The sequence below is a fragment of the Sebastes umbrosus genome, chromosome 11 (assembly GCF_015220745.1).
Source record: "Sebastes umbrosus isolate fSebUmb1 chromosome 11, fSebUmb1.pri, whole genome shotgun sequence".
In the NCBI taxonomy this organism is placed as follows: domain Eukaryota; kingdom Metazoa; phylum Chordata; class Actinopteri; order Perciformes; family Sebastidae; genus Sebastes; species Sebastes umbrosus.
Window position 1 is genome coordinate 31450067 of NC_051279.1, and position 27882 is coordinate 31477948.

Genomic DNA, 27882 nt, shown 5'->3' on the forward strand with positions numbered 1-27882 from the left:
AGATTTTTACATGCTGTGCACTAACCGTGTCTCCACTAATCATGCATCAGTCATAATTACAAGAGCACAAATATTCACAGCATGATGTCCACCTTCTCTGCAGAGAGGCAGTGAAACTGATTTTTTGCTACTGACTACTGAATGCAACATATGTTCCTGTTAGCACAGAATAATACAAACTCAAGGGTGTAGAAAAGGAAGTTAAAATGCAATGCACATAATTTCCTGTAAAGTTAGGAAGAGAATAAGTCTATTTTTGAATAATGCTTGTGGTCAACACAGCTTCCCTTTCGTTTAACAGAAGCAGAAGCTAATATGTTGATGTTTGTAGTATGATGTTATATACATGCATGCATCTTCTCAGAGCCTATGCATGCTGGATACTGTCTACCATGGAGACCGGGAAACCCGGGAGATTTATTACAAATTTGAAAGCCCTTACGCACCACTGCTCTTTGTATGCTCGGGTAGGATGGTCTGCCTTGTCCACCCGTAGACTGAACCACTGGCGTGTTCTTATTTATAAGGCTATTCTTGGTCTGCTTCCATCTTACCTACGGACCTACATCCTTCAAAAAAGTACGGGAAGTTACCGTCTTCGCTCTCCCAGGACTTAATCCTACTAACTGTCCCCAAAGTCTGTACTGAACTGGGAAAAAGGGCATTCCAGTATGCTGCTCCGTCTTCTTGGAATCAGTTACAAAATGACCTGAAACTTGGAGAGCTGGTCTCACTGCATGTCTTTAAAGTGCTTCTAAAAGATTTGGAAACAAGCACATCTGGCTGCAGATGCTTTGAATGCTGATGAATGTTTTTTGATACCTTATGATTCTATAATTTGCTCTTAGACTTCGTTTTCAGTTCTTTTTATGTCTGCAACCGTGTAACTGTGCTGCTGCCTATCTTGGCCAGGACACTCTTGGAAAAGAGATTTTTAATCTCAACGAGTTTTTACTCCTGGTTAAAGGGACTATTTGTAACTTTCAGAATTGCTTGTTAACAGCGACACCTGTGGCCGTTAAGTCAACGAAAGTCAGCGTCGGGCTCGCGTTTGCTCGCTCTGAATAGACATGAACGAGCATCGATCAAAACAGTGAGGAGACACACGTCAGCTAAAACCACAATAGCACTCTATATTTCACCTGCTTGACAGTAATGTTAGCTGACCAGACGAAGGTCTCTCAATGAATCACTGCTGATCCTAGTGTTGGCTTTTCCTGCCTCAGTCCCGCTGCTTCAGCCTCCGGGGCTGAAGCAGGAAAAGCGGGTCAGTGCCGGGGCTGAAGCAGGAAGAGAAACGTTATCGCCTCCCGACTGCACCCGCAGGGAGACACCGGTCAGAGATGACAACGTTTCTCGCTGCGGAGCCCCATCACTTCACAAGACACGGGAAACCTCTGTTGGTCTGGAGGAGCTGCAGCAGTTATTTCTGCACAAACGTCCACTGTACATTCACTAGATATTCTCAGAGCTAAACTAACTCTTCTGCAGTGTGGAGTGTGCGCGCATGCTCGTCTAGAGGTGGAGCGAGACAGCGAGAACACGCGCTGTGTGAGTGAAGGCAAGCAGGCAGAGGTACAGTGACTCCGGCCACACGCGAGCGCGTATATGCGAGCATGCGAGCGCGCATATGAGAGCGCGCATGGGATCCCGACCCGCTACATTTATACGCTTAAAAAGTTACAAACAGTCCCTTTAAATAAAGGTTAAATCAAAAAAAATAATAATATGAGACTGGAAAAAAAAAGTTAAAATCAAGGAAATTAGGAATGTTGAAGTTTCAGGGAATTAATGGCATTTTATATGCATTATAATGAATAATATCAAAGGTTAAATGCTGCAACACACACACTTGATAATGGGTGACCTTTTCAATCCAGCTCTCTGTTTTGATATTTTATCTCCAGTCTGCACCGCTGCTCAATGAAGCCGAACTTGGACCCATTCTCGCTCCATCAACGTCAATTAGATAACAGCAAATTTAGAGGAAATGAGGCTGCGCAGTCTGTACGTGGGTGGAGTGAGCACCAGGTTTATGAATGAGTAAGTGTATGAGGTATCTTTTAGTCTACGTGATGATCACTGCTTCAGCCGAGTTTTTCGTCTTTGTGCAGCGAGAGTGCTTTTTTGTCTCTCATCCTTTTGTGGAGTAAAAAACTCAGCGTGAGCAAGCACTAAGCTTTTGTGCTGATCTCAGGAGTCTGATTGTAAGATTCGCAATAATACATTGTATGTCAAATAAAGAAGCATTATGTAGAAGATGGCTAAAAAAACAACATGAGATGAAATGAGTATTCTCCCGATTGTATTTCTTTAATGAAAGCAGAATCAGTTTATTCATTTTTAATGAAAGGACAGTTATGAATCATAATGTTTTAATCAGTTTTGTGTGAAAATCTGAACCATTTAGATCACTTTTACATCGACAAGAGCCATAGTTCTTCCATTGATCCGGCTACCAGTGTGATATAACAGACAAACTTGAATGGCAAAGAAGAAATGTGAAAATAAACAAATACTATAAATGGCACTGACATCTGCTTGATTATTCAGGCTCACGTAGGAAGGACCTTGGACGCTAAACCTACTGGTTAGGTGTCAGCTTACAGTGGCTCTTTGGTCATTACATAAAGAACTATCATAGAATAACTGATAGTACTTTACAGAAAGAGCTTCTATGCGAGTAATTCAACACTCACACACTGTGCGGCTTCAAGTCCAAGCTCGAGGAGAGGAAGTAATGACACAAATCAAAATGTATTCTGGAACTAGATAATCTATTTAAAGCAAGTTATTGTTTCCCCATGGCACCAATATCAGTATCCATACCCAGGTGAGTGTCAGCCAGCCTGGCTACCCAAACAGCCCTGGTGAATAATAATGAATTGGAGAGACAGAAACAATGTGCCCATGTATATCACCTAGATTTGGCGAGCAGAGTTGATCCTTTCATAAAGTGTATTGAATTTGTCTAGTGCCAACAGAACAGCGCTCACTCTCACAGCTTGATCACCTATCACAGTGTGTTTGCTGCCTCAATGTTTCATGTATGCCGGCAAAGTTTTGCTTGGTGAATGTTTGAAACGATTGAGCAACGCTATCGAAGCGAGAGTTTTGCATAAATTTATTTGAGTTGTATTCTTTTTCCAAGTGCACACAACCTGGACCTCATTTGGATGGAAGGAAGCAAGTGTGTGTGTTCTATCAAATGGATCCTACTGCAGCTTTGATGCCTCATCCACACTGGGAGCGCGTGGCAGCTGCAGTGAGTCACTCGTCGGGTGACTCACGCAGCTGCGTGTCTGCTGCCAGCTCTTTCTTTCTACATATAGTTTGTCTTTCATAAGGGCCATTTCATTTCCAGTATAAATATAATTTATATTATTTCAGACAGAGAAAGGTAAGAAACGTGTGATAATTTGTAAATAATAGTAAAAATCCACAATTAAAACTCTTACTATATTCATTCATGGAGCTCTCCAAGTCCACTGCATGTTCTAGAACACTGTCCGGCACATATTTCAGAATAAAAGCCTCGTGTTAACAAATGAAGAAATTCGTCCACAGAAAAAACACTTGAGGGCTTTTATTTCGAAATGAAAGCAGGAAGTGTTGATTAAAACCCTTACTTTATAATCAATGGGACCGTGCAAGTCACTGCATGTTCCACAGCACTTTCCTGCACATATTCCAGAATAAAAGCCTTGTGTTAACAAATTAAGGAATTCTATCCACAGAAAAAAACGCTTGAAGGCTTTTGTTTTGAAATGAAAGCAGGAAGTGTTGATTTAAAAATAAATCATTACTTTTTTCATCTCTGTAACATATTGTATAGATAGACATGGAAACTGTAGTAATGTAGCTGATATGATGTCAATATACTGTCAATAGATCACCTTCACTGTCTGTTGCTGCTGTGAACCGCGCGGCACGCGTCAAAAAATAGGCGAGACCTCTCACGCGGGCAGTGTGGCTGCTCTAACCTGTTAACACGGATGCCTAAATAAAGAACAACAGGTAACGCAGCTGCCACGCGCTGCTGACGTTCCTCGTGTGGACGGGGCTTAACTCAACCATTTTATTTGCTTTAGGTACAGCTCGCCCTCTGTGACATTTTTTAATTAAAATTCTTACTTCTCTACCTTCAAAAACGTGTTTACTCTGTGTTAGTAGTGCAAACTGAGCTAAGCAGGGAATCTTAAAAGGCAGGCGCTTACAGTATGTCTTCTGCCTTAGAAGAAGTTCTTGTAGGCTATAGCTGTTGAGCAGGCCATAGCTTATTGAGTCTGTGTCCAGCAAGCCAGCTCACGGACCAATCAGCGTCCTCTGAGGAGCGACTGGCAGCTGCGAGCGTGGCTCAGGTGTGTGTGAGACCGTAGTGTGAGACGAGTCGGAGTGGCGACTGTTTGTTCTAACAACAATGGCGACTACTTAAGAGGTTGCTTAGATGCGATGGATGAGTATTTCTTCAGGTGAAAGAAGAGCAAAGAATGACGCTCGCTCACTTCGCTCTTCTCTCGAATGAATTCGGTAAGAGTTTCATTGACAGATGGTTCATCCAATCACAAGTGGCCATGCCCTTTTTCCAACAGTTTTCAATTACGGCTTCTCAGATGGTTCTGTGTAACAAACCATCTGGTGGGTCAGGTTTACTGACACAGTAACCGACCCCGTAAAAAAAGTCTGATTCCATGTGGTTTCATCTACTTCTGGTCAAATGTTAATGGTAAAAACAGTCATGTCCCTTATTTCCTCTGGACCTGATTTTCATGCCAATAACTAAATGCCCCCTTGTGTAATTTCATTTCAAATGAGCACCTGTGGATACAACTGCTGCTTCTAGTTACAGAGTCATCAGCTGTGTCTGATATGCTTTGGTTGGAGAGTTTTTTCCCCATGTACAAAATCTAATCTAATCTATTTCATGCTTTCTTTGCTAATAGAGTTACCCTGAAAAAGATCCCTTGTTGCCTTGATATTTACAGTACAAGGCATCATGGGAAGACAGACCGTTTCCTCAGACCTCTTAGGGATCATTAGGTTAGCTGATGCCAGGAAATGTCCTCCTCTAGAGTGTTATCAACAAAACCAAAACTCTGGAGGGGAACCCAACTGGTGGGAACTCTCTGCTGTTTTTCCTATTGTGGCAGTGAGGGAGGTGAGGGTTGTTGTTTTGTGTCAGTGAGGCAGAAGAAAAGCTGCTTTCATAAAAGTGAAAGTCCCAATGAGACACGAGAGAGATTTTCATTTGTGAGAAAACAAGAATTTGAAAAAAATGCAAATTGGAATAAAAGATTTCTTCAAGGAAATGCCACAAAGTTTAATATAATTGTATAATATAAGTAGCACTGCATAAACACACAATCAAAAGCCCGGATATGTTTTCAAAATACCATCCAGATATTGAGTATTTCAAGAAGCTTAACTGTTTCTCACATGTTGCATTTTCAAGCACAGAAAGATTAAACAGACAAGAAAATCATCTTTTTTTTTTCCTACTCTGGTAAATGATTTGATTTTAAACGGCACGACAAGGTTGAAAAGACACACCAGGACAACCTCAGTAGAACACGTAAAGCACTGAAGAGCTGTACAAACCGTATCAGTGAACGAATGAATGAATAAAACTGAAGAAATGTGAATCCCTCGATAATCTTCCGTTAGAAAGAGCACCTCTATTGCATGTCCTCAGTCAGCTGTGTTTGCTTCCACATGCTCTTCTTAATGTCACGTTAAAATAGAAATCTTTTGCTTTTTTAGTACTTAGATAGAAATGATGGTCTAGAAAGTTATATTTGCAGAATTTGATGGTAACGCTTTAAGAATATAACCCACATATTACAGTGTAAATATCTTTTCTTTTCATCTCTTTTCATTGTTGGGGTGATTATGAATAAGTAATTCTGCATATTACAACGCTCAAACCCAATTATTACTGTAATTGTAATTGACTTGATAAAGTGGTTACAAGAAGTGCTTTATTTTGCAGCCTGCATAGCCAGGATTTACAGTGTGAGTAAAGGAGCTTTCACACACATTTTCAGTGCTTTTAGTGTCCTGTTACCATAAAGTAATGGTTTCTTAGTTAATGTTACTTTTCAGCAGGAATTGTCATGCCTGCATTTTTTTTGAAACTTGAAACTGAAGGAATTATTATTAAACTTTGTATCACACGCATCAGACATGGTGGAACATTTTCAGATTTTAGGGGTCTCCAGCTTGGGTGTGGCAAAATGGCTCAATAGCGTCCCCTTAGAAACAATTTAGCCCCGCCCTCTTTCATAACTCGTGAACCGTTTGGCACAAGCCCCGTGGAAGTGCGCCGGTTGTCGATTCAGACTTTCGTAGTGGTCAAACGGCGGTACTGCAACTTCCAAATTAGTCACGTGATGCCATTGGGCCCAAAAAACTTTTCCCATAGACTTACATTGGGAGAGAGACATCTGTAACTCAGCGGATAATTTTTTATTAATCAACTCCCCAGTATAAAAATGAAGTTTTTAAAGTTGTAAAACGCACTAATAGCTGAATCCAGAGTTATTTCTCTTCCTCCATTCATGTGAATGAGACCCAGACCGAGACTGGAGCGCAAGCCATGACGACGGCGTGACGTTAGGACCCCGTGACCAAGTCATGTGACCGTACAGACGCTACTGCGCATGTTCCATGTGCCCAAGATCCGGGTACTTTTCCAAACGGAAGTCGAGCCATTAAGGCTTCATGCGCCCACTGATCAACTTTCATAGGAATGAACGAGGCCCCGCCTCCAACGCTGTATCAAGTTCTCTTAATACATCCATGGTAGACTCTCGTGGGAGGCATCATTAAACTCAGCAGAGAGTTCTTGTTTCATTGGTTATGAGGATATCGCCCCGCCCCCCCTACACGTTAGCCCCGTCCCATTTCACAACCATTTGTCATAAGCCCCTTTTACACAGATATTCCGCAATGCTGCCGTAGAGAAGAATCCGTCGTTATGCCGGCTTTACTTTTTCACACTAAACAAAACCAAGGACGGTGTAATGCTGCCTCGGTGTGTGATTTTAAATAGCACGGCCGGCATCACGGAGCAAAAAAGGTGTACAGGTGTTTAACACAACAGCGTCGGCGTCTAGTGTGTGTGCGTGGGCGGTAGTCCCGCCATGCCGGCTGTCCCTTTCACACAGGCGTCGGCTCGGCTCTGTGACAACCTCCGCTGCCGGACGCAGAGACAGAACAACTCTGTCCCCTCCCATTCCGCCTCGGTACCTTTCATACAGAACAGCGAGGAGGAATAACGGCACAACAATCCCACCTTGAACATTCTGTGTGAAAGGGGCTCTAGATAGAAGAGGGAGGATCTTTGCACTCAGGATAGAGTTTCCTGTTTCATTGGTGTTGGTTATCCCGCCCCCTACACTTTAACCCTGTCCGCTTTCACAACTCGTGAACCATTTGTCGCAAACTCTCGTGGGAGGCATCATTACAGTCAGTAGAGTTCCTGTTTCATTGTGCCTGGCCGCCGTCGACCAGTGTCCCGCCAGTACCCCCAACAGTATAGGTATGCATTAAGTATTATACTGATACCTCGTGTATACTAAATAATTAAACTGTAACCTGTGGGCCATAATCTGAAGTGTTATATGCTTTTGTTCATGTGCTCTTTATATGGGTTCTATTTGTGTTCCACATCTGTATCATCTGCCACAGAAATTCCATTAATTCACATTGCCATAATGTGTAATCTCACCAACAATTAGCCATGTCACTCACACCATCCTGGATTGCATTTCCATGCACATGTCCCATTTAAAAAGAAAAAAAATGTCCTCAGTCCTGTGAAGGAATAGAATGAGCATCATCATCTGTATCAGCTATGTGGAGAGGCTTGGCACATCACATACGTATAGCATACAACATCGGGATTCTTCATTGTTTTTGTGGTTAGAAAGATGTCTACCGGAAAGCGTGCAAAACAGCATCAGGCTTCATATATGTCCAACAGCCTGGCTCAGTTGTACAGCACGATACAATGTGAAAACTGTTAACATAGCATAACAGCCAAATATAGTGAGGCATACGTGAATATCAGCTTCAGTGTCCATAATATTTACAGCCAATTTAAAGGGGATGTATCATGACTATTTTCAGGTTCATACTTGTATTTTTGGATTTCTACTAAAACATGTTTTAATATTAAAAAAACATATTATTTTCCTCCTACTGTCTGTCTGAATATACCTGTGTTCACCCCTCTTGTCTGAAACGCTCCGTTTTAGCGCCTTTAGACCCTTTCCTGTAAAAGCTCAGTCTGCTCTGATTGGCTTACTAGAAAAACACGGTGCACCTTTGCAAAGGCTTTTCTCAAGCCCACACAAAACTGACTGGGTTGTCTTGTTTCACAATTTGTGGGTTGGTAGGCATTCCAGATACCCAAATGTATGAACACAAGTTAAAAAAAAAAAGGTGCGTTTTTCATGATACATCCCCTTTAAAAAACAGCCTTTAATCATACTGAGTGCAATGACAATGGGAGGTTTTTTATCTTATCTACAGTGGCGACCTTTTCTTAGCAGTGTTGGGCAAGTTACCTGAAAAATGCCTCAAATGAAATACTCCTTTACATTACTTTTGTTACTTAGAATAGTTCCGATGCACCTTTTAACAACACTAAAACTTCACACACACACACACACGTTGCATCTTCTGTAATTAATGTGAAGAGATAGGAAAGCGAGTTGTTGTAGTTTAAGAAGGGGGTCAACCCACAGTATGGAGGTATGTGACCTGCATGCTGCACTCCAGGGTCCGGTTTCACAAAGATATTGTCTGTAGTGTTAAGCCAGCCTTAATTTTGCTCTTAGATTAGTTTAAGTTTCACAAAAAATAAAGACCGACTTATTTTAAACCTAAAAAGTGAGAACTAAAGAAAAGAAATAAAGACGTATTCACACTTCGGAACACTTGGTGCTAAACATATATATATATATATATATATATATTTCATCTGATCTCGATAAGGCCTGATTTTTTATCGTAGTTGTGCAAATTTCAGAAACTTACAATAATTGAGGAGGCGTTTTTTCTGCGATAATGTGAATACACCTTAAGAGACATGGTTCCATGGTGACAAATACGTTTGTAATAATCAGTGGCACCAACTGACCAGTGATACCCAAAGACAAAAAAAGGAAAACATGGCTCATGATTTGAGGTCTGTTGATAATATTGTGGAGTGAGCAATGAGAAGGGGACAGAGTTTTCAGAGACCACAGTAAGCCTGTTGGAAATATACTGCAGCGAGGACACTGTCCGTCCTTTTTCTTTGCCCGAGGAAACTATCAAAAGCCTGACAGATGAGTTAGCAGGAGTACTGAGCCTTTGCCTTGCCACCCAGCTATGCTACAGGTCTGCAGTGCATTGAGATTTCATGCTACTGGAAAGGTTTTTTTGGTACACTCTTGAGAATTTTCACAGTAAAACGTCCTTGTAACAGTTGAATTTCGCTTTAGGGCTTTTATTGTGAAAAGTAAGACGGAAGGAGTGGCTCTGGTCTGTGCTGCCTTTGTCAAGTTTGAAAGGAGTAATAAAGTTTGCCGTCTTGCTTTGTAATTTTTTCGGTGCATAATAAGTTAATATATTGTAATTTTAGCCGTATATTGTTTTTCTTCGTAATTTCCTAACAGGTCTGAAGAAACTGTTGATATTCCCAAAGACTTCTTCTTTCTCCTCCGTTATTATACCTTTGTATTTCCTGCATAATGTTACCCACTTGCTAGCTTGCTAAATTGTTAGAATCCGTGCTTCTAGACACTAGCAGTAACATTAATATTGCCGTTGCCTTAGCAGCGGTGTTCTTCATGACTTAACCACTTGAACACCACGCATATCGTGTACACGACTTCCCGTGTTGTAAACACAAGCTCACGAGTTTCATTTGAAGGCACCAATAGATGCAACTCAACCCGTTCTGCACAACGTGATTAGTTGAATGCCTTTATTCGAGATGCGAAAGCTAAGAAAATCGGAAAAAAATAAAATAAAATTACGTTACTTTTTCGCCATGTAATATTCACCATTCTGTATGAAAGTACTCATAACAAAAACAACAGTTTGAAAAAAAGATATTGACGTGCGAACTGATTGCACAAAAAAACGCTACGGTGTGTAACAGCCTTAAGGGTCAACATGTTCTGCTGAAGTGAAGGAGGCTGAGCAGTTTGACGTGGTTTCTCTGTCAGTCATGTTTTTTAGTTGACAAACACGAACCAGAATTCATGGCAAATTAGTTTTCTTTTAAATAGTCAATTACTAGACAACTTTGTGCAATGGATGCGTTTAGACATCCACAGTAACTGAGGTCTGACAACTAGTTACTGTAGCTCTATAGTCAAAGTCTATCTTGTGAAACCGGCCAATGTAGTCCGTCCACCGTTCACACCTCCTCCGACTCCGGAGTTAGAAAAGACCCACATTTCTTCTCTTTTCATAGTGGCTATAGCTTCCTCCAGCTCCTGCCTCTAGTTGACCAAGCTAAAATGTCCCGGTGCTGTGTCTCTACTGAATGCACATCCCACCATCTAACTCCTGGTGAAACAGCAAACAAGCCGAACCCTCTGAGCCTCAAAGCAATAGAACGTTACTGGGATTGTTCAATTTAAATTATAACCCCTCACTCGTTCCTGAATAACCACAATTCTGTAAAACGTTACAAAGCGATGCCCAACACTGCTCTTCAGACAGAAAAGACACCTTCAAAAAACAGTTTTACTTCAGCAGATGATTATCCTGTGACTCAATATGATGCAATAATAATCTTGAAATGATGATTTTTAATACTTTTGAAGTCTGAAAGTACAACGACCTCATATTTTTTATGTATTGGCTTGAAATATACCGTGATGTGACATATGTAAATAGTGTCTACAATCAAAATGAGTTTCACTTCAGAGAGAGGATCATTTTCCTGAGTTTCAGACTAACACAGGATTTATTATGAAAGAAGAAAACAGAGGACTGATCAAAGAGGGAGTAACGATGCCCTGCAGCCACAGTGGCTTTATCTCCTCTCCTCTGGTCCAGGTCTAATGAACAGTGCTCATGTGGAACAGTACAGCTGTAGTGATATCCGAGCAACCGTACTTACCTACAAGAAAAAACCCACACAACCCACACATGTCTGATGGCTCTGTCACTATGACTTTACGTAAGTTTCAGTGAGACAGTCGCCGTAATTCATTTTCAGCCTCCACAGTCAGACGTTGGTGCAGTTAGTCGAGGGCGGCGTGTCCACTTTGCTGCGGATCTCCTTGATGTCGTTGAGCGGGGAGTCACTGCTACCGATCTGGCACTTGAACACCTGCTTGTAAGCCTTCCTGAAGTTCTCTGACAGGAAGGCGTAGATGACCGGGTTGACGGACGAGTTGCTGTACGCTAGGCAGTGGGCGGCCACCCGTAGCACGAAGGAGGCCTGGTTCAGCGGGAAGGTCCCGAACTCCACCCACAGGTGTACAACGTGATGAGGGAGCCAGGAGAGGCAGAACACCACCACCACCACCAGGACCGTCTGAGCCGTCTGAGAGCCACAGAGGACAGAGAGAGGAGTAGGAGAGAGAGTTAGTCAGTGCCGTCCAGGACAAGAGGGACAACACTAAAGCTGTACTCAGGTTTAAGTCTTATTCAGGATAAAGGAATAAAGTACGTTTTTCTACTGTAATTATTATTCTGCTGCTCTATTAAGGCTTGCACCAACTAAAAGATCTTTCAAATCTCTAAGATTTTGAAAATGTGAAAGACCCACCCATAATGACATGTTGTGTTAAATTTAACAGTATTGTTCCTATAGTGTGTGATGAGCAAAGATTTGGCCAAAACAGCACAAAACACACTAACAGATTCCATTCATGAACAACAAGAGTCCTGACCAAAACAAAAAACGGAAATCTCGCAAAATCTCGCAAAATCTCCTGCGATCAATCGTAAACAAACATGCCAAGACGGGCAAGAAGAATTAGCAATGTTAGTTTTTGCACTGAAAATTCACGAAGAAAAAAAGAAAAATAATGGATGAAGTCATGGAGACACGTTAAAGTGGCAGTAGGCAGTATATATTTGGCATCATTGGGCAAAAATTCCATAATAACCTTTCAGCATATTGTAATTCAAGTGTTCTGAGAGATAACTAGACTTCTTCTCCTCCTCATGGCTCTGTTTTCAGGCTTTAAAAAATCTAGCCCGTGACGGGAGACTTTGACCAATCACAGGTCATTTCAGAGAGAGATCGTTCCTATTGGCTGTGCTCTGGTCATGTCACCGGAACTTGGCATTCCTTCACCAGATTTTACAATAGTGGCCGCGTCACAAACTTTCTCATTTTACAACTAAACCGTGCACTACAAGATGATTCTGAAAACATTTGAGGAGAGAAATAGGCATTACAGTAACAGAATATTGATTCATATTTGATCAGCGCTGCCTAGTTTGACCGTTTGATGCGATTGATTAACAGCCGGCTCTCATAGACGGCAGATGGACAGCAGACCTCGGATCAGCTCTTACTGCTTGTTTTCCTCCGGTCTGTGAAATCTTGCAGATGCCGTTAGGAGCACCGGAGGACACAGAGGAACATGATTTTTTTTCAGGTTACCTGTTTCTTGTACTACTGTCACGATATAGCGACCGTTTTATAAAAATATCTTTTTTTTAATCACATTTGCTACAATCTCGCCTACTTCAGCTTTAAATTACACTAGTGCTGTTGCCACAAATCATCAAGTTGGTCCTCCATTTCTGAGGTCCATCTTATTACTTTATGCTTCGTGTTTTGCGTAAACCAGTTGTTGTCCTTGCACTTCAGTCACCTTGGTTCTCAATTGGTTATCGTTCTTTCTCATGTGACTGCATCATCAGCTGTCCAGGTGTATCCAGGATGGACTTCCAAGCCCATCGGGGGATGTAAAAAAAAACACTCTTAACATATCTCACTACACAGGCATATCTGGAAAGATAATCTTTAAAGCCATCATGAAATCGTGGCTTTGCTGACGATTATCAGGAAGGGGTGGTGGGGGGGGGAATCGGGCCCAGAATCGTCTTGATTATCGTGTAGTGTGTGCGCCGCGTTAGTCTTTATTCTCATTCCATCTTGTGCTGCGATACAACAAATAATTTGCCGTATATCATCTGTGGACTATAACATTTTCTTTGCTCCAACTGTAGTTAATGATTTTCATTACTTTCACTGAATAATTCTGTTATTAACATGTTTTAAAGAAGAGTGAAGTACCTGGGCAAAGTGACACTGTAAGGTTTGAACTCACTTGGCAGCAGATACATACTTAATTGTTTACGTAAAAATACAGAAATGAACCTGCGTACAGTACATCAACTATACTGAGTTACTGGTATGTATTAGTGTTGTTATGAAGCTTAGTGTATGCAGATGTGTTAGCATGGTGCTAAGTCAGTTTTGTCTTTACGGAAGGGCTAAGTTGGGCAACATGCCAAAATATTTTCCTTCATTTGTTTTTTTTGGCATATTATCATTGTAGTCATGACAAACGTGTAAGCAAAAGTTGCCTTATTTAAACATCCTGCAGACACAGAGCAACATTAGTGTTCGTACGGAGTCGCGTTTCTGGCAATCTGGCGAACGTAGGTCCAATATCCTCTCTGCTTTTAACCCCGTTTACCAACTCCTGAGAAACATATCTGCTCTTTAGCCAAGATATGATCCACTACTGTATGTTCACCAGCTAGTGACTGACCTTGCCCATCTGCCACATGGTGCAAGGAAGAAAAACCAAAATAATGAGCGAAAAGATGCGAAAATACATCATTTAGCTCACTGACATTTAATAATATTGATTAATGCAGATTTAAATTGATGAATATTAGCTGTACTGCAGTTCCTACTTAAACCAATAGATACAGTTGAGCCATGTGCATTCAATTTCATACTCATTCAGGGCCTTATAAAACGTATGAAACCCTTAATTGTATTGCATTAAACAGACCAGAACCACATTAATCACATTATCCTATCTGACGTTTCACTCAGATCCAGCTGCAATACTGTAGATGTTTAGATCGCCCTCATATCAGAATTATTCACTTGTACAGTACTTATTATAGATGACGTGGCACACTTGTGGGTGAAAAGAAAATAATGGAACCATTTTCCAGTCTTGTACTTCTCTACAGAGCTACGTATCAGGATTACAAAGATCCTGTAGGTCTGTTTTGAAGCTTCTCATCCATAAGGCTTGTTGGGCCTCGGGTCTTTATACGTTTAACACTGACAAGAATGTAAAAAATGACCAGATATGTTTCAAAATGCTGAAACTTAGTGCGCCAATTATGTCAAACCCATTTTATGGAATGTCTGAGAGGAGAGTATTGGATGTTATTACTTTAGGCAAGACTATCAGTAAAGCCAAAAGCTACAGCTGGAAAGTGTCATCATAAAAAAAAAACTAATTACATGCTGTCTGATCCGCTGAGCCTCTCCTCTGCATTTCTAGGTGGCAAGTGGATTTATTTCAGCACCAATTAGTTCCCATTGTAGAAAAAAAAACTGAGGAGTCATAAATTAATTAGAAAATGCTGCTCCTAATCTCTGTAGTTTTCTTCAAGGAACACAAAAAAAAAACATGCTAAAACATGTCCAGTCTAGACATTTGAGCATGTATCAGAAATCACAGAGTTGATGTAAGTGACCAGGAAAAGCTACAGAGACAGAATAATAATAATAAACAGCACAAAAAGAGACGTGGATAAATGCATGCAGAAATGATGAACGTACATACAGACATCTGACTGATACGGGCTTTTGTTGACCAATGTTGAATTGATGCTGCCGTATTTGAAGCTGCCATAGTAACCAGATTCGTCTGACTACATTTCCCCTTGAGTAGCACAGAAAAAAACTGTCTTTTCACAACTGTCCTTTGACAATGTTCCATATGAATTGTGGGTAACACTTTATTTGAAGGGGTGATTTGCGGAGTGATGGACGGATAGCTTTACTTGCTGCTCCCAGTGAACACGGGCCTATGAATTATTTTTCCATCTAAATTAGGCCCCATGCTCCCTCAGCCCCATGTTCCCTGAGCATCATCCTTGGCCAATAACTTTTGAGATATCGCGCTGACAATATTCGATAACAGACAGACAGTTTGGCAAGTACTCGCTGCTTTTATTGGTTGGGTTGGTTGGGTTTAGGCATGAGGAGTGAGATTAGTTAGGTTTAGGGTAAGCCAGTCAGAGGCAAAGTAGGGCGGGTCCATACCATAGTAGGAAAAAATAATGCTACTGGGAAGTTCTGGTGATGTCGTTCTGCATAATAATTAGCCATGTGCTTCGGTTTGTTGTATTTGAGGTTCGAGTGTAGTTGAGGGAATTATTCATGACACAATTGTAATGGTCTCATGACAGTCAATGTCAAAACCAACCAGTCCTAAACATTCATGAAGACTCTGTCATGATCATGACAGGTGTAATGTCATGTCATGGTTAAGACGGTGTCATGTCAGTCTTCTGCACATCCCTTCAAATAAAGTGAATTCTGTATCTACTTGTTCCAACACTCCGCTGAAGTGATACCACGATTCTATTGGGTGAAATATTCCAAAGATGCAATCTTTTATGGCCGCACTATTATATCAAATAGAAGTCTTGTGTGTCATTTTACACATCAGAATTACATACTGCATTCAGAATGTTACATTTCTGCAGCCTTGAACAAAACTTGTCAACACAACATGGGCTCATGATGACGGAGACGATAAAGGGTTGAAACGTTCTGTTTTTGTACCCAAAAGCACAAAAGCATGTCTGAAAAGTGTAAAAGTAGTGTCTCAGAATGATACACAAAGGTGTTTTCTGCTTTAGTTGTTGAATGTGGGAACATTTGATGTTTGAAAAGACAGGGCTATGTTAATTCCCAACCTTTAGGCTACTGTTTGGCTCCGTCTCACTGCTCTCATCAGTGAAGCAGCAGTCAGCAGCTGTTTTTCAGGGTAAAAACGCTCTGATACAGTAAATCCACTGTGCACTACCGGCTTACCACCAAATGTCAGTTCGGCAATGTGAAATTAGGGACTAGCTAGACGATGGATATAGTGGAGCATCTAAAGAGACAGGTATTTCCCTCAGGAGTTGATGGAGAGCAAAACAGGAAAAGGAGAGTGAATATTAGACTTAAATTCACCAGGTGGCTAAAAAACCAGACTCCAAATGAATGCTAATGTTGCTCTGTGTCTGCTGGATATGTAAACAGGCGACTGTTTGCTAACATTACAAAAATGTATGTGCCTCGTCCTTACCCCAAGTGAAGGAGTTCAAGTACCTCGGGGTCTTATTCGCAAGTGAGGGATCTATGGAACGTGAGATTGGCCAGAGAATCGGAACAGCGGGTCAATCGGGGGTCACCATTGTGACGAAAAGAGAGCTGAGCCGGAAGGCAAAGCTCTCGATCTACCGGTCAGTCTTCGTGATGACCCATAGTCATGAGGGCTGGGTCATGACCCAAAGAACTAAATCGTGGGTACAAGCGACCGAAATGGGTTTTCACTGGAGGGTGGCTGGCGTCTCCCTTAGAGATAGGGTGAGAAGCTCAGTCATTTGTGAGGGACGAAGGACATTTGCATTGAAAGGAGCCGACTGAGGTGGTTCGGGCATCTAGTAAGGATTCCTCCTCCCCGCCCCTGGGCGCCTCCCTAGGGAGGTGTTCCAGGCATGACCAGCTGGGAGGAGGCCACGGGGAAGAGCAAGGACTAGGTGGAGAGATTATATCTCCACACTGGCCTGGGAACGCCTCGGGATCCCCCAGTCAGAGCTGCTTAATGTGGCCCGGGAAAGGGAAGTTTGGGGTCCCCTGCTGGAGCTGTTGCCCCCGCGACCTGACCCCGGATAAGTGGTTGGGGTTGAGAGAGAGACAAAAATGTATGCAGTAGAATGAACCAGGGCTGCACAATTATGGCCAAAATGATAATCACGATTATTTATCACGATTATTCATTAATTTTAGGGATAAAATATTTTTTATTACACTTTCACATTTAAATAAAACAGAGCTCTGCTCTCATTTCTGTATTGTGCTACATTCCTGCTAATGTACAAATCTTTGCATCAAAATAAGACTTAAAATAAGGTTCTTCTGCACCTGAATTCAGTGCATTTCCATTTTGACGGGCAGAACGAGTAATATACAGTATGTAACTCTTCACTGCAGACGCAACATTCAGGAACGTTTTTCACAGGCTGCCGCCGCTCCCCAAAAAGTGAAGTGAAAATATCGTGATCGCTCCCCAGTGGCAGGCTGTTAGTTTAGGAAGCGTTTGATTTGACACATTTTAAACATCAATATCGCAGTCGAAAATTGTGATCGCGATTAATATTCGATTATTTTGCAGCCCTAGAATGAACAAAGAAGAAAGTCAATATGGCAAAAAGCTCTCCAAACTTTCCAAAAAAGTAAAAGTTGTAGCAACTCTCCACTGATAAGCAGTATGACAACAACGATAGCATGTCTGTGTAAATGTTTGTGAAGTCTGATGAAATGCTTCATGATTATCATGTCAAAGGGAAATTCTCTCAGTTGAGTGCAACAGCATCGATCAGTTTTACAATAAACCTTATCGATCATATCAGAGATAAATGTCACTGAGTGGGCCATATTCATTTTGAAATGAAAGGTCAATATTGGCCAGAGATATCAGCCCCACCATAATACACGAGCAAGTGCGTGCACGCGCACACACATACAGCTACATACAGTACACAAAGACACAGTAGCCAGAGAGAGGTTCCCACAAGTTACATGCAGCATGTTAATAACTATGATTTGTTTGCATAGCCTCTATAACACATTCATATCTTCACCTCAACCCCCTGAGAGCCATCAGTTAGGCTAAAATAAACAGGAGCATCGCCGCAGAGGAAGACTGAACTAATAAAAGCCTCTCGCTGTCTCTCTACATGTAAGCCATGTTTTGTCCAAAGCTGTTAGCCGGTCACTGCAATGCTTCCAATAATTGGTTAAAAGCTGTCAAGATGTGTTTTTGACATCACATTTACAATGATCCATCTTCTTGTGTGTCACAGTTCAGTTTGTGATTCAAGTGATTAAAGTCAAAGCAGGATATCAGGACACAAGCATTTTCTCCTTACAGAAAAAAACACATTAAATGGTGATGTGATCTGCGATTCACGGCTCATTTGGCTGCCTGTACTACATTACATTTCTGCTGTTCCCATAATAACTGGCTACATGTAGATATAGGCCTACAGATCTTGCTGAGTTATTTTCAGTTCAGCTACAATGGAAATATGTGAAGCGTCTGTGATAATCGTCAGGTTTTTGACATCACAATCAAAGGATGTCTTAGATCCCCTTTGAGGTGGAGAAATCTATCAGTTGAACAAGGTGCCAATTTTCTTGGAGGATGCTTTGTATTGAGGCTGCTTCTGACAGCAGCTTCAATAGACCAGAATGCATTGCAGCCATAAGACTGGTTGGGTTTGGAGGAGAGTCCAACTGCAGACTTCTTATCTGGGCACTACAGGTGTGCGAGTCAATATGGATGAGAGAAGGATGCCCAGAAGAGCATCACTTCCTCTTCTCTATTGTTATAAAAAAAAAATACTAAAGAAATCCAATCTGTGAGACGTACTGGAAAAATCGACCTTTATCTTCAGCCCTCTATAAAGATGTTTGTAACAAAGGTTAGTATTTTAACATTAGCGGAGTGTGAAAACAAAGTACAAAGTAAAAACTAACTGCCAACTTAATGCTAGTCAATGAGCCATTCAAAAGGAGCTTGTTGTAAACTGTTGTATTGTCTTTGTCACTGAAGTTAAGGGTACCGTCACCTTCTCAACCGGAGCAGGACGGAGTTAAAACATACTTAATCTATATTTTTGTATTTTATGTAAGACGTCATGCGTAGCAGCGTTACGTGTACAGTATATATACATTCTTCTAGTCAGTGTATTCATGTTACATATAGTAACTTAGATGGCGGTCGGCACGCTCCCAGTTTGGAGAAGCAGACAGGAGTACCATCACGGAAACTAAGCGATGTACTGCTTTGTGGACACCACGTTAATTCGGTTCCAAATGTCACACAATGACACAAGCAAACTAACCGATCGATGCAGCGGTAGACCAGCAAACTCCCGTGTTCTGCGAGGTGAAATGACTACTTTTGTGAATGGAGTCTGGTCTGTTGGCTTTGAAGAGAGCAATATAACGACTTCAGTTCCCCCCATCGGAAAAGGCTGTCTGATGGCGAGGTAAAGCACTGAAAATATTCTAAATATAGCGTACTGGTGGCTTAAATAATTGTTTTCGTTTTTTCCATCTGACAGCCCTTTACAATGGGGAACTGAAGCCATTATATCACAATATTCATAACCTTATTGATTAGCTTCGATTAGCTTAATTTGGTTACCTACGTCATGACTGAGTGGGCGCTTCCATTTGAAAAAACAGTACAGAATGCAGATGGACCTGCCCTTTAAACTAAAATATACCTAAATAAATACAGTTCTTTTGAAGCCGCTGGGAAATGATAGTGTGATGTTGAGTGACGCTGTTAATTCATTCAGTTAGCATTGTAAGTCTCAGTTTGGTCTCTGAAACTGTTTGGTCGTTAGCTGTCCATGTATCAGTTTACAGATGCTGTTAAACAATTTCAACCACGACTTGGCCAAATATTAATTTTCCTTATTATCCATAACCATCTGTGTGCTCCGTCTGGATGTCTGACTGACTCATAGCATTGAGAGAAAACTCCTAAACCTATACTGAGTTTTTAACCTCTGGTTCTACACTGAGAATTCATTAAAAACATAATTGTTTGCCAAATAAAATGAACTCCAACACTCTGGTATTCCCAAGAATGTTAACCAGAAGCCATAAATCAGATATCAACAACATTTCAGCTTTTTCTTAATCTGAACACGACATAAAACCAGAGGGGGAAAGAGATTTATCTAAACCGGATTTGTCACATCTATGCACAAAGGACCTCCAGAAAGATTAAGGACGATTACTAATGTATTTTCTTTTTGGGGAGCTTTGTCTCGTTTGACTTTTGGAGGCTGACTCCTGCTGAGGGTGATAAGAAGTCTGTCTGGATGTATTTCACAACAGCAGTGGGAGTAACCTTGCTCTTCCCAGCTGTCACTTTCCCAGGCCTGGTGTTGAGCTGCAGAGGCCTCACCACACAAACTATTGATTAAACACTTATTTGAACAAATTCTCTCCTCTCCGCCAAGGACACCATGTGGCCCGCTGCAATTTATGTATTTGTCTCATTTGATCTTTTTTGAAAAACACCCCTTGCTTGTATATCCGCTAATGCTTTACGACAGCACATAAAAGGAGCTGGCAAACATGACACCAAACTCATAATTCTTTGATAACACTACTCTGATTCACAACAACCACAATTAGTTTAGGCTCCAATGAATAGTTTGACATTTTGGGAGATATGCTTATTCGCTTTCTTGCCGAGAGTTAGACGAAAGATCGATATCACGCTCATTAATTACAGCTGCAACCAACAATTATTTTCATTTCCGATTAATCTGTTGATTATTTTCTCAAAGAATCGATGAGTTGTTTGGTCTATGACATGACAGAAAATGATAAAAAAATGTCAATCAGTGTTTCCCAAAGTCCAATATGACTTGTTTTGTCCACAACTCAAAGATATTCAGTTTATTGTCATAGAGGAGTGAAGAAACCAGAAAATATTCACATTTAAGAAGCTGGAATCAGAGAATGTTAACTTCTTTTTCATAAAAAATTACTGAAACCGATTAATCGATTATCAAAATAGTTGGTGATTAACTTAATAGTTGACCACTAATCGATTAAATCGTTGCAGCTCTACAGTAAATATGAAGCTGCATCCAGAAGATTGTTAGCATAGCTTAGCATAAAGACTAGAAGAAAAAGTTGGCAAGGAGAGGGAGGGCATGCTCTTTGCAGCTGCATTTTTGATGTTTTTTCAACTTCCTGTCGCAGCTTGCCGCGTGACCATGGAAACCACAGAAACCACATGGAGAGAAATGATACAGGAGACGATCACTGTCTGAAAGCACCTTAAAGCTCACTAATTAACACGTTATAGCTTGTTTGTTTCATCTGTACAAAACCTGAAGTGGAGCAGTGACTTCCTGAAGTCTTGTCATTAACATGAGATTGCTAGGCAACCATATTATCCATCCATTAGCCCCATCTGTAAACACACGTGTGGGGGCTGGAGCAGATCCCAGCGGTCACTGGACAAGAGGCGGGGTACACCCTGAACAGCTGGCCAGATGTAACATCCAATATTATGAGCTTTAGAGCTTTATCCAAAGCCCTTTACAATTTCTCACCTATTCACACAGACACGCACCGATGGCAGCGAGCCACCATGCAATGCACTTGCCTGACCATCTGGAGCGATTAGGGTTCAGTGTCTTGCTCAAGGACACTTGTGGACAACATGTGGGCAACCCCCTTGAGCCACAGCTGTCCCATGTTGTTAGCTTTGGACAAAGCCAGGCTAGCAGTTTCCAGTCTTTATGCTAAGCTAAGCTAACCAGCTGCTGGCTGTAGCTTCATATTTACAGTACAGACATGATAGTATTGATCTCTTCATCTAACTATGGGACACTAGAGTTATCGCCTCGTGGTTGTATGCCTCCGCCAACCAGTCAAGTTGCAGTTTACATCCACGTTTGCCTAAAATGTCATCACTTCATCATTTTGTCCTTTTAGACGTGTGTGTGAAATTGTCATAGTCACTGTGACCTCTGACCTTTGACCACCAAAATCTAATCAGCTCATCCTTGAGTCCAGGAGGCTATTTGTGCCAAGTGTAATACAATTCCCGCCAGGCGTTCATGAGATATCGCTTTCACGATAATGGAACAGACGTAAGGTCACAGTGACCTTGACCTTTGACCCACCAAAATCAAATCAGTTCATCCTTGAGTCCAAGTGGATGTTTGTGCCAAATTTGAAGAAATTTTCTCAAGGCATTCCCAAGACATCACGAGAATGAGACAAAGGTGAGGTCCTAGTGACCCTGAACTTTGACCTTTGAGCATCAAAATCTAACCAGTTCATCCTTGAGAGGAAATTCCGTCAATGTGCTCCTGAGATATCACGTTTATAAGAATGGTCCGGACGGACAGACGGACAACCTGAAAACATAATGCCTCTGGCCACAAACAGTTCCCAAAATGTTGGACTATTCCTTTAAATGTAAACATAAAGCAGTGAAAGATGGATTATGAGCACTATCATTATATTTTTGACATTGGTGACAGCTAGTAGACACTGTAGCATCATTAGGTAACACTGACCAGCAATGAGATAAGATATATTACATGTTATGCTTAGTTCAACACAAGATTCCCAACAGAACAGCCAGGTTAACTTTTTACAGCGTCTCAGTTCAGAGTGAAAGAGAAAGCAGCCGGGGAGTCAAAATGGGACGTCTGACGGGACAGGTGTCATGTCAAGATTTGTTTCCTCTTGAAAGTGTTGTTTTGCCCGGCAGCACCTTTACCTTGATTTCACACCATGGAAGGACGTGAGAACAGCTCTGAGGGATTGCTTTCATATTGCAGTTTATTTCTAATCCTTTTCAAAGCACTCTGTTGGTCTATAAAGTGCTTGTATACCGACTATGTTTCCTGTTTATTATTCTTCGCTATTTTTCAGTGTGACTCTAGACAGGTTGTTGCTGTAAAAGAGTAGCCTACACATAGACCTACCCAACTAAACCAGTGGCATAAATAAAGATTTAATAATACACAAAAATAACAATAAATTAGCTGATCTATTTGACTCCTGATGCACAATGTATTATTAATGTCTAGCTAATCTAAAAAATGGGCAAAGAGGTGGATCGTTGGTGGAGCTGAGGCAGGCCAGGTGACGCAGCAGAACATGCGGCCTGGTACAGCACCCACCTGTCACTCAAAGCAGCCACGCCCTCATTATGCCTGACTTTAAGCCTTAATATTATTTAAACGATTGGGTTATATAAAATCTACCCCCATACAGTTGTCATGAATGGAGAAACTAGCTATAGAGACCAAAAATGTTTTTTGTACCATTCTGTAAACATGTTCATTTCTGCTGTAAAGATGGACATTTTAACATGAGGGTCTATAAACCTGCTGATTAAAGCTATGCTGCGTTCCAGACAACTCGGAACTCAAAAAATGTCCGACCTCCTACCAGAAAAAAGTGCAATGGAACGCCACTCAAAGTGGGAGTTGGAAGCAAATCCATCTACCCCGACTTCATGAAGAAGCACTCACACAACAATGGAAGTGTCAGCCATGGTTTTTGTTTACATTTGACGTTGTGCGCCTGGAATGCCTTGAGGTCGGAAGTTGGAAAAATTCCGACCTCCGAGTTGTCTGCAACGCAGCATTAGCCCCGAAGTTAGCGCCAACTTCGGCTCAGGCTCGCTTAAGGTGGGCTGACCTTTAAGGTGGACCAGCTATTCTTATTTCAGTGACAAGCCGCTCCTCTGAGTTTTGCTCAGCACCCCCACCCCCACAAAAAAATAGACACTTGGCCGCCGAGCCTAACAACTTTTCTGGCGGTGACCCTTTTCTATTGAAGTTGTTGATACCTTACTCAGATTTAATATGTGTGCGCAAACAGTCCGTTCTGACATTGGTTCTAGTTGAACAGTAGCCATCCTACCGAGGTAATTTATGTATTTCAGTCCGGCTTTAATGCACTGTGTGTCACAAAGCTGTCAGTGTAACATCCCCTCTGTGTATTCTCCATCAGCGCTCTGCACAGTGAGCCCTCTAAATCATGATGAGAATATATGAAATTCCAGTTTTAAGCCTCATGCAGTAAAGCATGCGTGTGGAGAAGGTGCACATCAAAGCACGCTCTCATCAATTCCTCCCCCTCCCAGCAGCAGACCAGCAGTCTGCACTCCTGGGCTCATAGCACAAGGCTGTTATCAGATGGTGCTGCTAAACTGACCAGCTGTGAAGGACAATGACAGACAGATAGATAGACGGATAGACAGACAGACGGATAGACAGACGCATAGACAGATAGACAGACGGATAGACAGTCAAGCCGGCGACAGCAGATAACTGGCTCTCAGGAAAGCTAAATGGGGAATAATGAAGGCTTGATGGCAGTTTGATTGCGTGTCGCCTTTTGGCCACACTTTGCTCGAGTGTGCCAGTTAACAGTAAGCATTATAACATTAATATTCATCATTCTGGCTCTAAGGAACAACACAGACAATGGTAATAGTTCCCTCCGACCGCCTGTTGAATTTGGAGGAAATGGTAGCCTGGAGCATATGGTGCAGACAGATCAGCCCCTCGCTGAATAATGTGAGCAGGACTGTGGGTCAGCGTAGCTGTGATATATATCTTCCTAAAGGCCAAGAACGCTGACCCCTGCTTTGAATCGAACCATATGTCGACAGAAGAAAAGGCTGCTGCTTAGTGAATAGGATCCAGATAGATGAAGGGTATTTCAGTAATGGTACAACTTGTGAGCCTTTTCTTAAACAAAATATGTAAAGAGTGAAAGTGACATATTTCACCATCAAAATCATCATCTTGGCAACATTATCATCATCATGGCAGCAGATAATTGTGTAATGCTGAACTCAAGTGTTCACACTTATGAGTAAAAAATTAGTATTTTCAGTAATTCAAGTATAATTTTTGACTCAGACGGATTTAAAATGTTGATATTTCACAGTCACATTGTTTGCTATTTCAACTTCTGCAAATTGATTTAGTTCTTAGTGAGTCAACAGGTTATAAATCAGCCCATCTGTCCATCTGTTATCCAGTGTTTATTCAGTGTTTGTTTCTGATTACAGTCACAGGCAGGTTTGCTAACATATGGCTGTAATCCATGACACTCCCAAACCTCCAAAAGACAGCTTCATACATACCTTCTTCTTTGATGCCTCTGACTTTTTGGACATATTTCTTAGTTTTTTGTGCAAGTGATTTAAAACCTGTAAGCAAGGAAATATAGGTAAGATATATTTCTGATTCAAAATGAAAAATGTCCATAATCAATCAATCAATCAATGTAGCTTTCCTTACCTTTGCGTAACAGAAGGAAATCAGCAGCAGAGGCAACACATAGCCAAAAACAAAGGTGCAAACCACATAGACCTTCTTCTGGTTCTGATCTGGCCACACTTCCCAGCAAAATGTGTGATTCTCTCCTCTGTGGAAGATGTTCTGGTAATACATGACCGGTGCAGCCATGGCCAGGGAGAGGATCCAGATCACCAGCACACCGATCAGAGCATGCCTCGCCACCCGGATAGAGGAGGACTTTCTGGAGTGCACGATGGCTATGTACCGGTCCACGGACATGGCAGACAGGGTGAAGATGCTCACCAGCATGGACACGGTGAAGAAATAGTGGATGAATTTGCAGATGAATGCGCCCAGGACCCAGGTCGGCATCATGTAGATGGTGGACTGGAAGGGGATGCAGAAGAGCAGGTAGGACAGGTCCGCTATGCTCAGGTTGAGGATGAAGATATTGGTGGTGCTCCTCGGTTTGCCCGGTTTGCTCCGGGCCAGCACGGTGATCACCATGGAGTTACCCAGCACACCGAGCGTGAAGATGAGCCCGAACACCAGCAGCGTGATGAAGTTATCCGTTCCGATCCCGAACAAAAGTTTCTGGTCCTCTTCCTCTGCACTGCTGAGGTTCCACGGCTCCTCCGAGAGCCAAACTGACTCCGACAAGTTCATCATTTATCTGTTTTTCACCTTTAGACGAACTTGAAACGTTGCAAAAAAGAAACGACCTACGGGAGGTCTGTGCGCGATGGTTTAAGAGCGCGGGTTTGTGGTCCGGTGCGTCTCCATGAGCGCTCCTGGAGATTTAGCTTTCTTGTACCTTTATCTCAAGTTTTTGCTGAATCCCCCACTTTATTCTTACACCTCACAGTAGTAATACGTTTTAAAAATAAAAAGCTATGTAGTTCTGTGTAGAGCGTGCAGCAGAGTTGCCGCTGCGCGTCTTGGAGACTCTGTCCTGGAGCGCACCTGATGCGTCTGCGCACCGCCAGCGCTCATCCACTCTCTGTGCCGATTTCTTTGCGTGTGGACTTTTTCCTCTCACATTATAGCGGGGGGGGGGGGGGGGGGCTGGGCTGTGTCGTTCACGTCAGCAGCCCGTATAGCCTACCACCACCTCCCAAGAAATGCTGAGGGGGAAAAAGAGGAATATGTATGTGGATAGGTTTTGTTTCTGAAATCATTCCATCCTGTACAATTTGGATGCCAGAGGCCAATGCAATTTTCTTAGTCAGACTCAATTAGTTCTGACACAGTATGGCTCGGGTGCAAATGTTACTGCGATTATCTGCCTGGGTTGTCGAAATTGCTATGTAGCACACAATAATCTGGCTGTGTTTGCCTTATTTGAGTTTCATTCTCTTTTGTCATGGAGGTGGAATAAGCTTTCTAAAACGTGGAAAAAAGAGTTCCACAATATTCCACATTTTATGATCAGCAAAGGAGTCTGACATGTCAGAAAGTCTCTTTAAAAGGAAAATATGCACTCTATTGTAATATATTTGAATATATTTTTATTGATTGTTAATAGTTTATTGTATTTAAGCAGATTGTGATGTGCTTTTCCCAAACTGCTTCATGGTTCCATAAAGATCTATACAGTCAAGTTAGACACCAAATATGGAATAAAACATGATGATTCTGAACTTAACTGAAATAACACGTCTTGTAGAGATGACAAAAACAATATTTAATCCGTAGGAATCATGAGATTCGAAAGTGATGGAAAATTCCTCTTTTTTTTGGGGCCAAAGGTCACGCTGCGCTCCCTCAGGATGAGCAGATTACCCAGAAGACTGAGGGCTCGTTTTGAAGTCCAGGTTGAAGAGTGTTGATGACATTTTCATGTGTGAACTATATATTGACTTATTGTTCTCTGTGATGGAAAAACCATCTGTGCCACAGATCTCTGATAACACATTATTGAAATACCATAGCAATAATATTTATCTCCAGAATTGCAAAGAGCTGTTTCTGACGCTGCTGCTGCTGCCTGCGCTTAATCAGTTAACAAACTGGCCTCATGCAGTTATCTGATGTGGTCAATGCTGGTGGGCAATTATTTTTTACTATTGATTATTCTGCCATTCATTTTTTTAGGTTTATCTATAAATGGTTTAAAAATGCCCATCACAGTTTCTCAGATCTGAAGTTGACGTCTTGAGATAAATTATTTTCTCAGAACTTGTTAGCAAACATTATCCAGCTCTTATGGAGAAGCATAGTCATTCATCTGAAGTTGTGTTTTGGACCAGCTGGTGAATGTAAGTCCAGTATTCACTCTCTTTAAGCTCTGTTTGGTCTATTCCAACTCCTGAGGGAAATATCTGGTTGTTTAGCTGTTCTATAGTCACTAACTAACCTTTTGGTGCAGAGCAGGACCAGCCCGTTCTCATTTTTTAGGGCGTCACATACCGAGGCTTTGTCATGGCCTTCGGCATGTGATAGCAACCCACAAGTCACTCTTTAGCGGGGGTATGAAACGCACCAGGTTTCAATTAACTATAACTTAAACCCCTCCGCTGCAATATTAAACACTCAAAGAAAGTTTGCTGGGAGTGTGATGACATACATGTAGTTTAAAGAGCCAAAGAGACACAAGTTTCACTTTCACATTACAATCAGCTGTTCGTTCATGTCCCGTGTTCACAACGTTAAGTTTCATTTTTCACTTTACAAATGTAGTACTTTTAAGCTCAGCTGCAAGCCCATGTTGTTTCTTCCTAAACCTAACTAAGTGGTTTTGTTGCCTAAACCTAAGCAAATGTTTTTGTTTAATTCACAACGTTA

General features: G+C 41.7%; 1 protein-coding gene across 1 annotated transcript; it reads right to left on the bottom strand.

The window, feature by feature from the left end:
* Positions 1-9910: 9910 nt before the first annotated feature.
* Positions 9911-26073, bottom strand: LOC119496539 (galanin receptor type 1-like). Its single transcript, XM_037783923.1, has 3 exons — positions 25099-26073; positions 24942-25007; positions 9911-11554 (listed from the first exon to the last, which is right to left on the bottom strand). The coding sequence occupies exons 1-3, from the start codon at positions 25765-25767 to the stop codon at positions 11234-11236; spliced, it is 1056 nt and encodes a 351-aa protein (XP_037639851.1). The 5' UTR covers positions 25768-26073; the 3' UTR covers positions 9911-11233.
* Positions 26074-27882: the final 1809 nt, after the last annotated feature.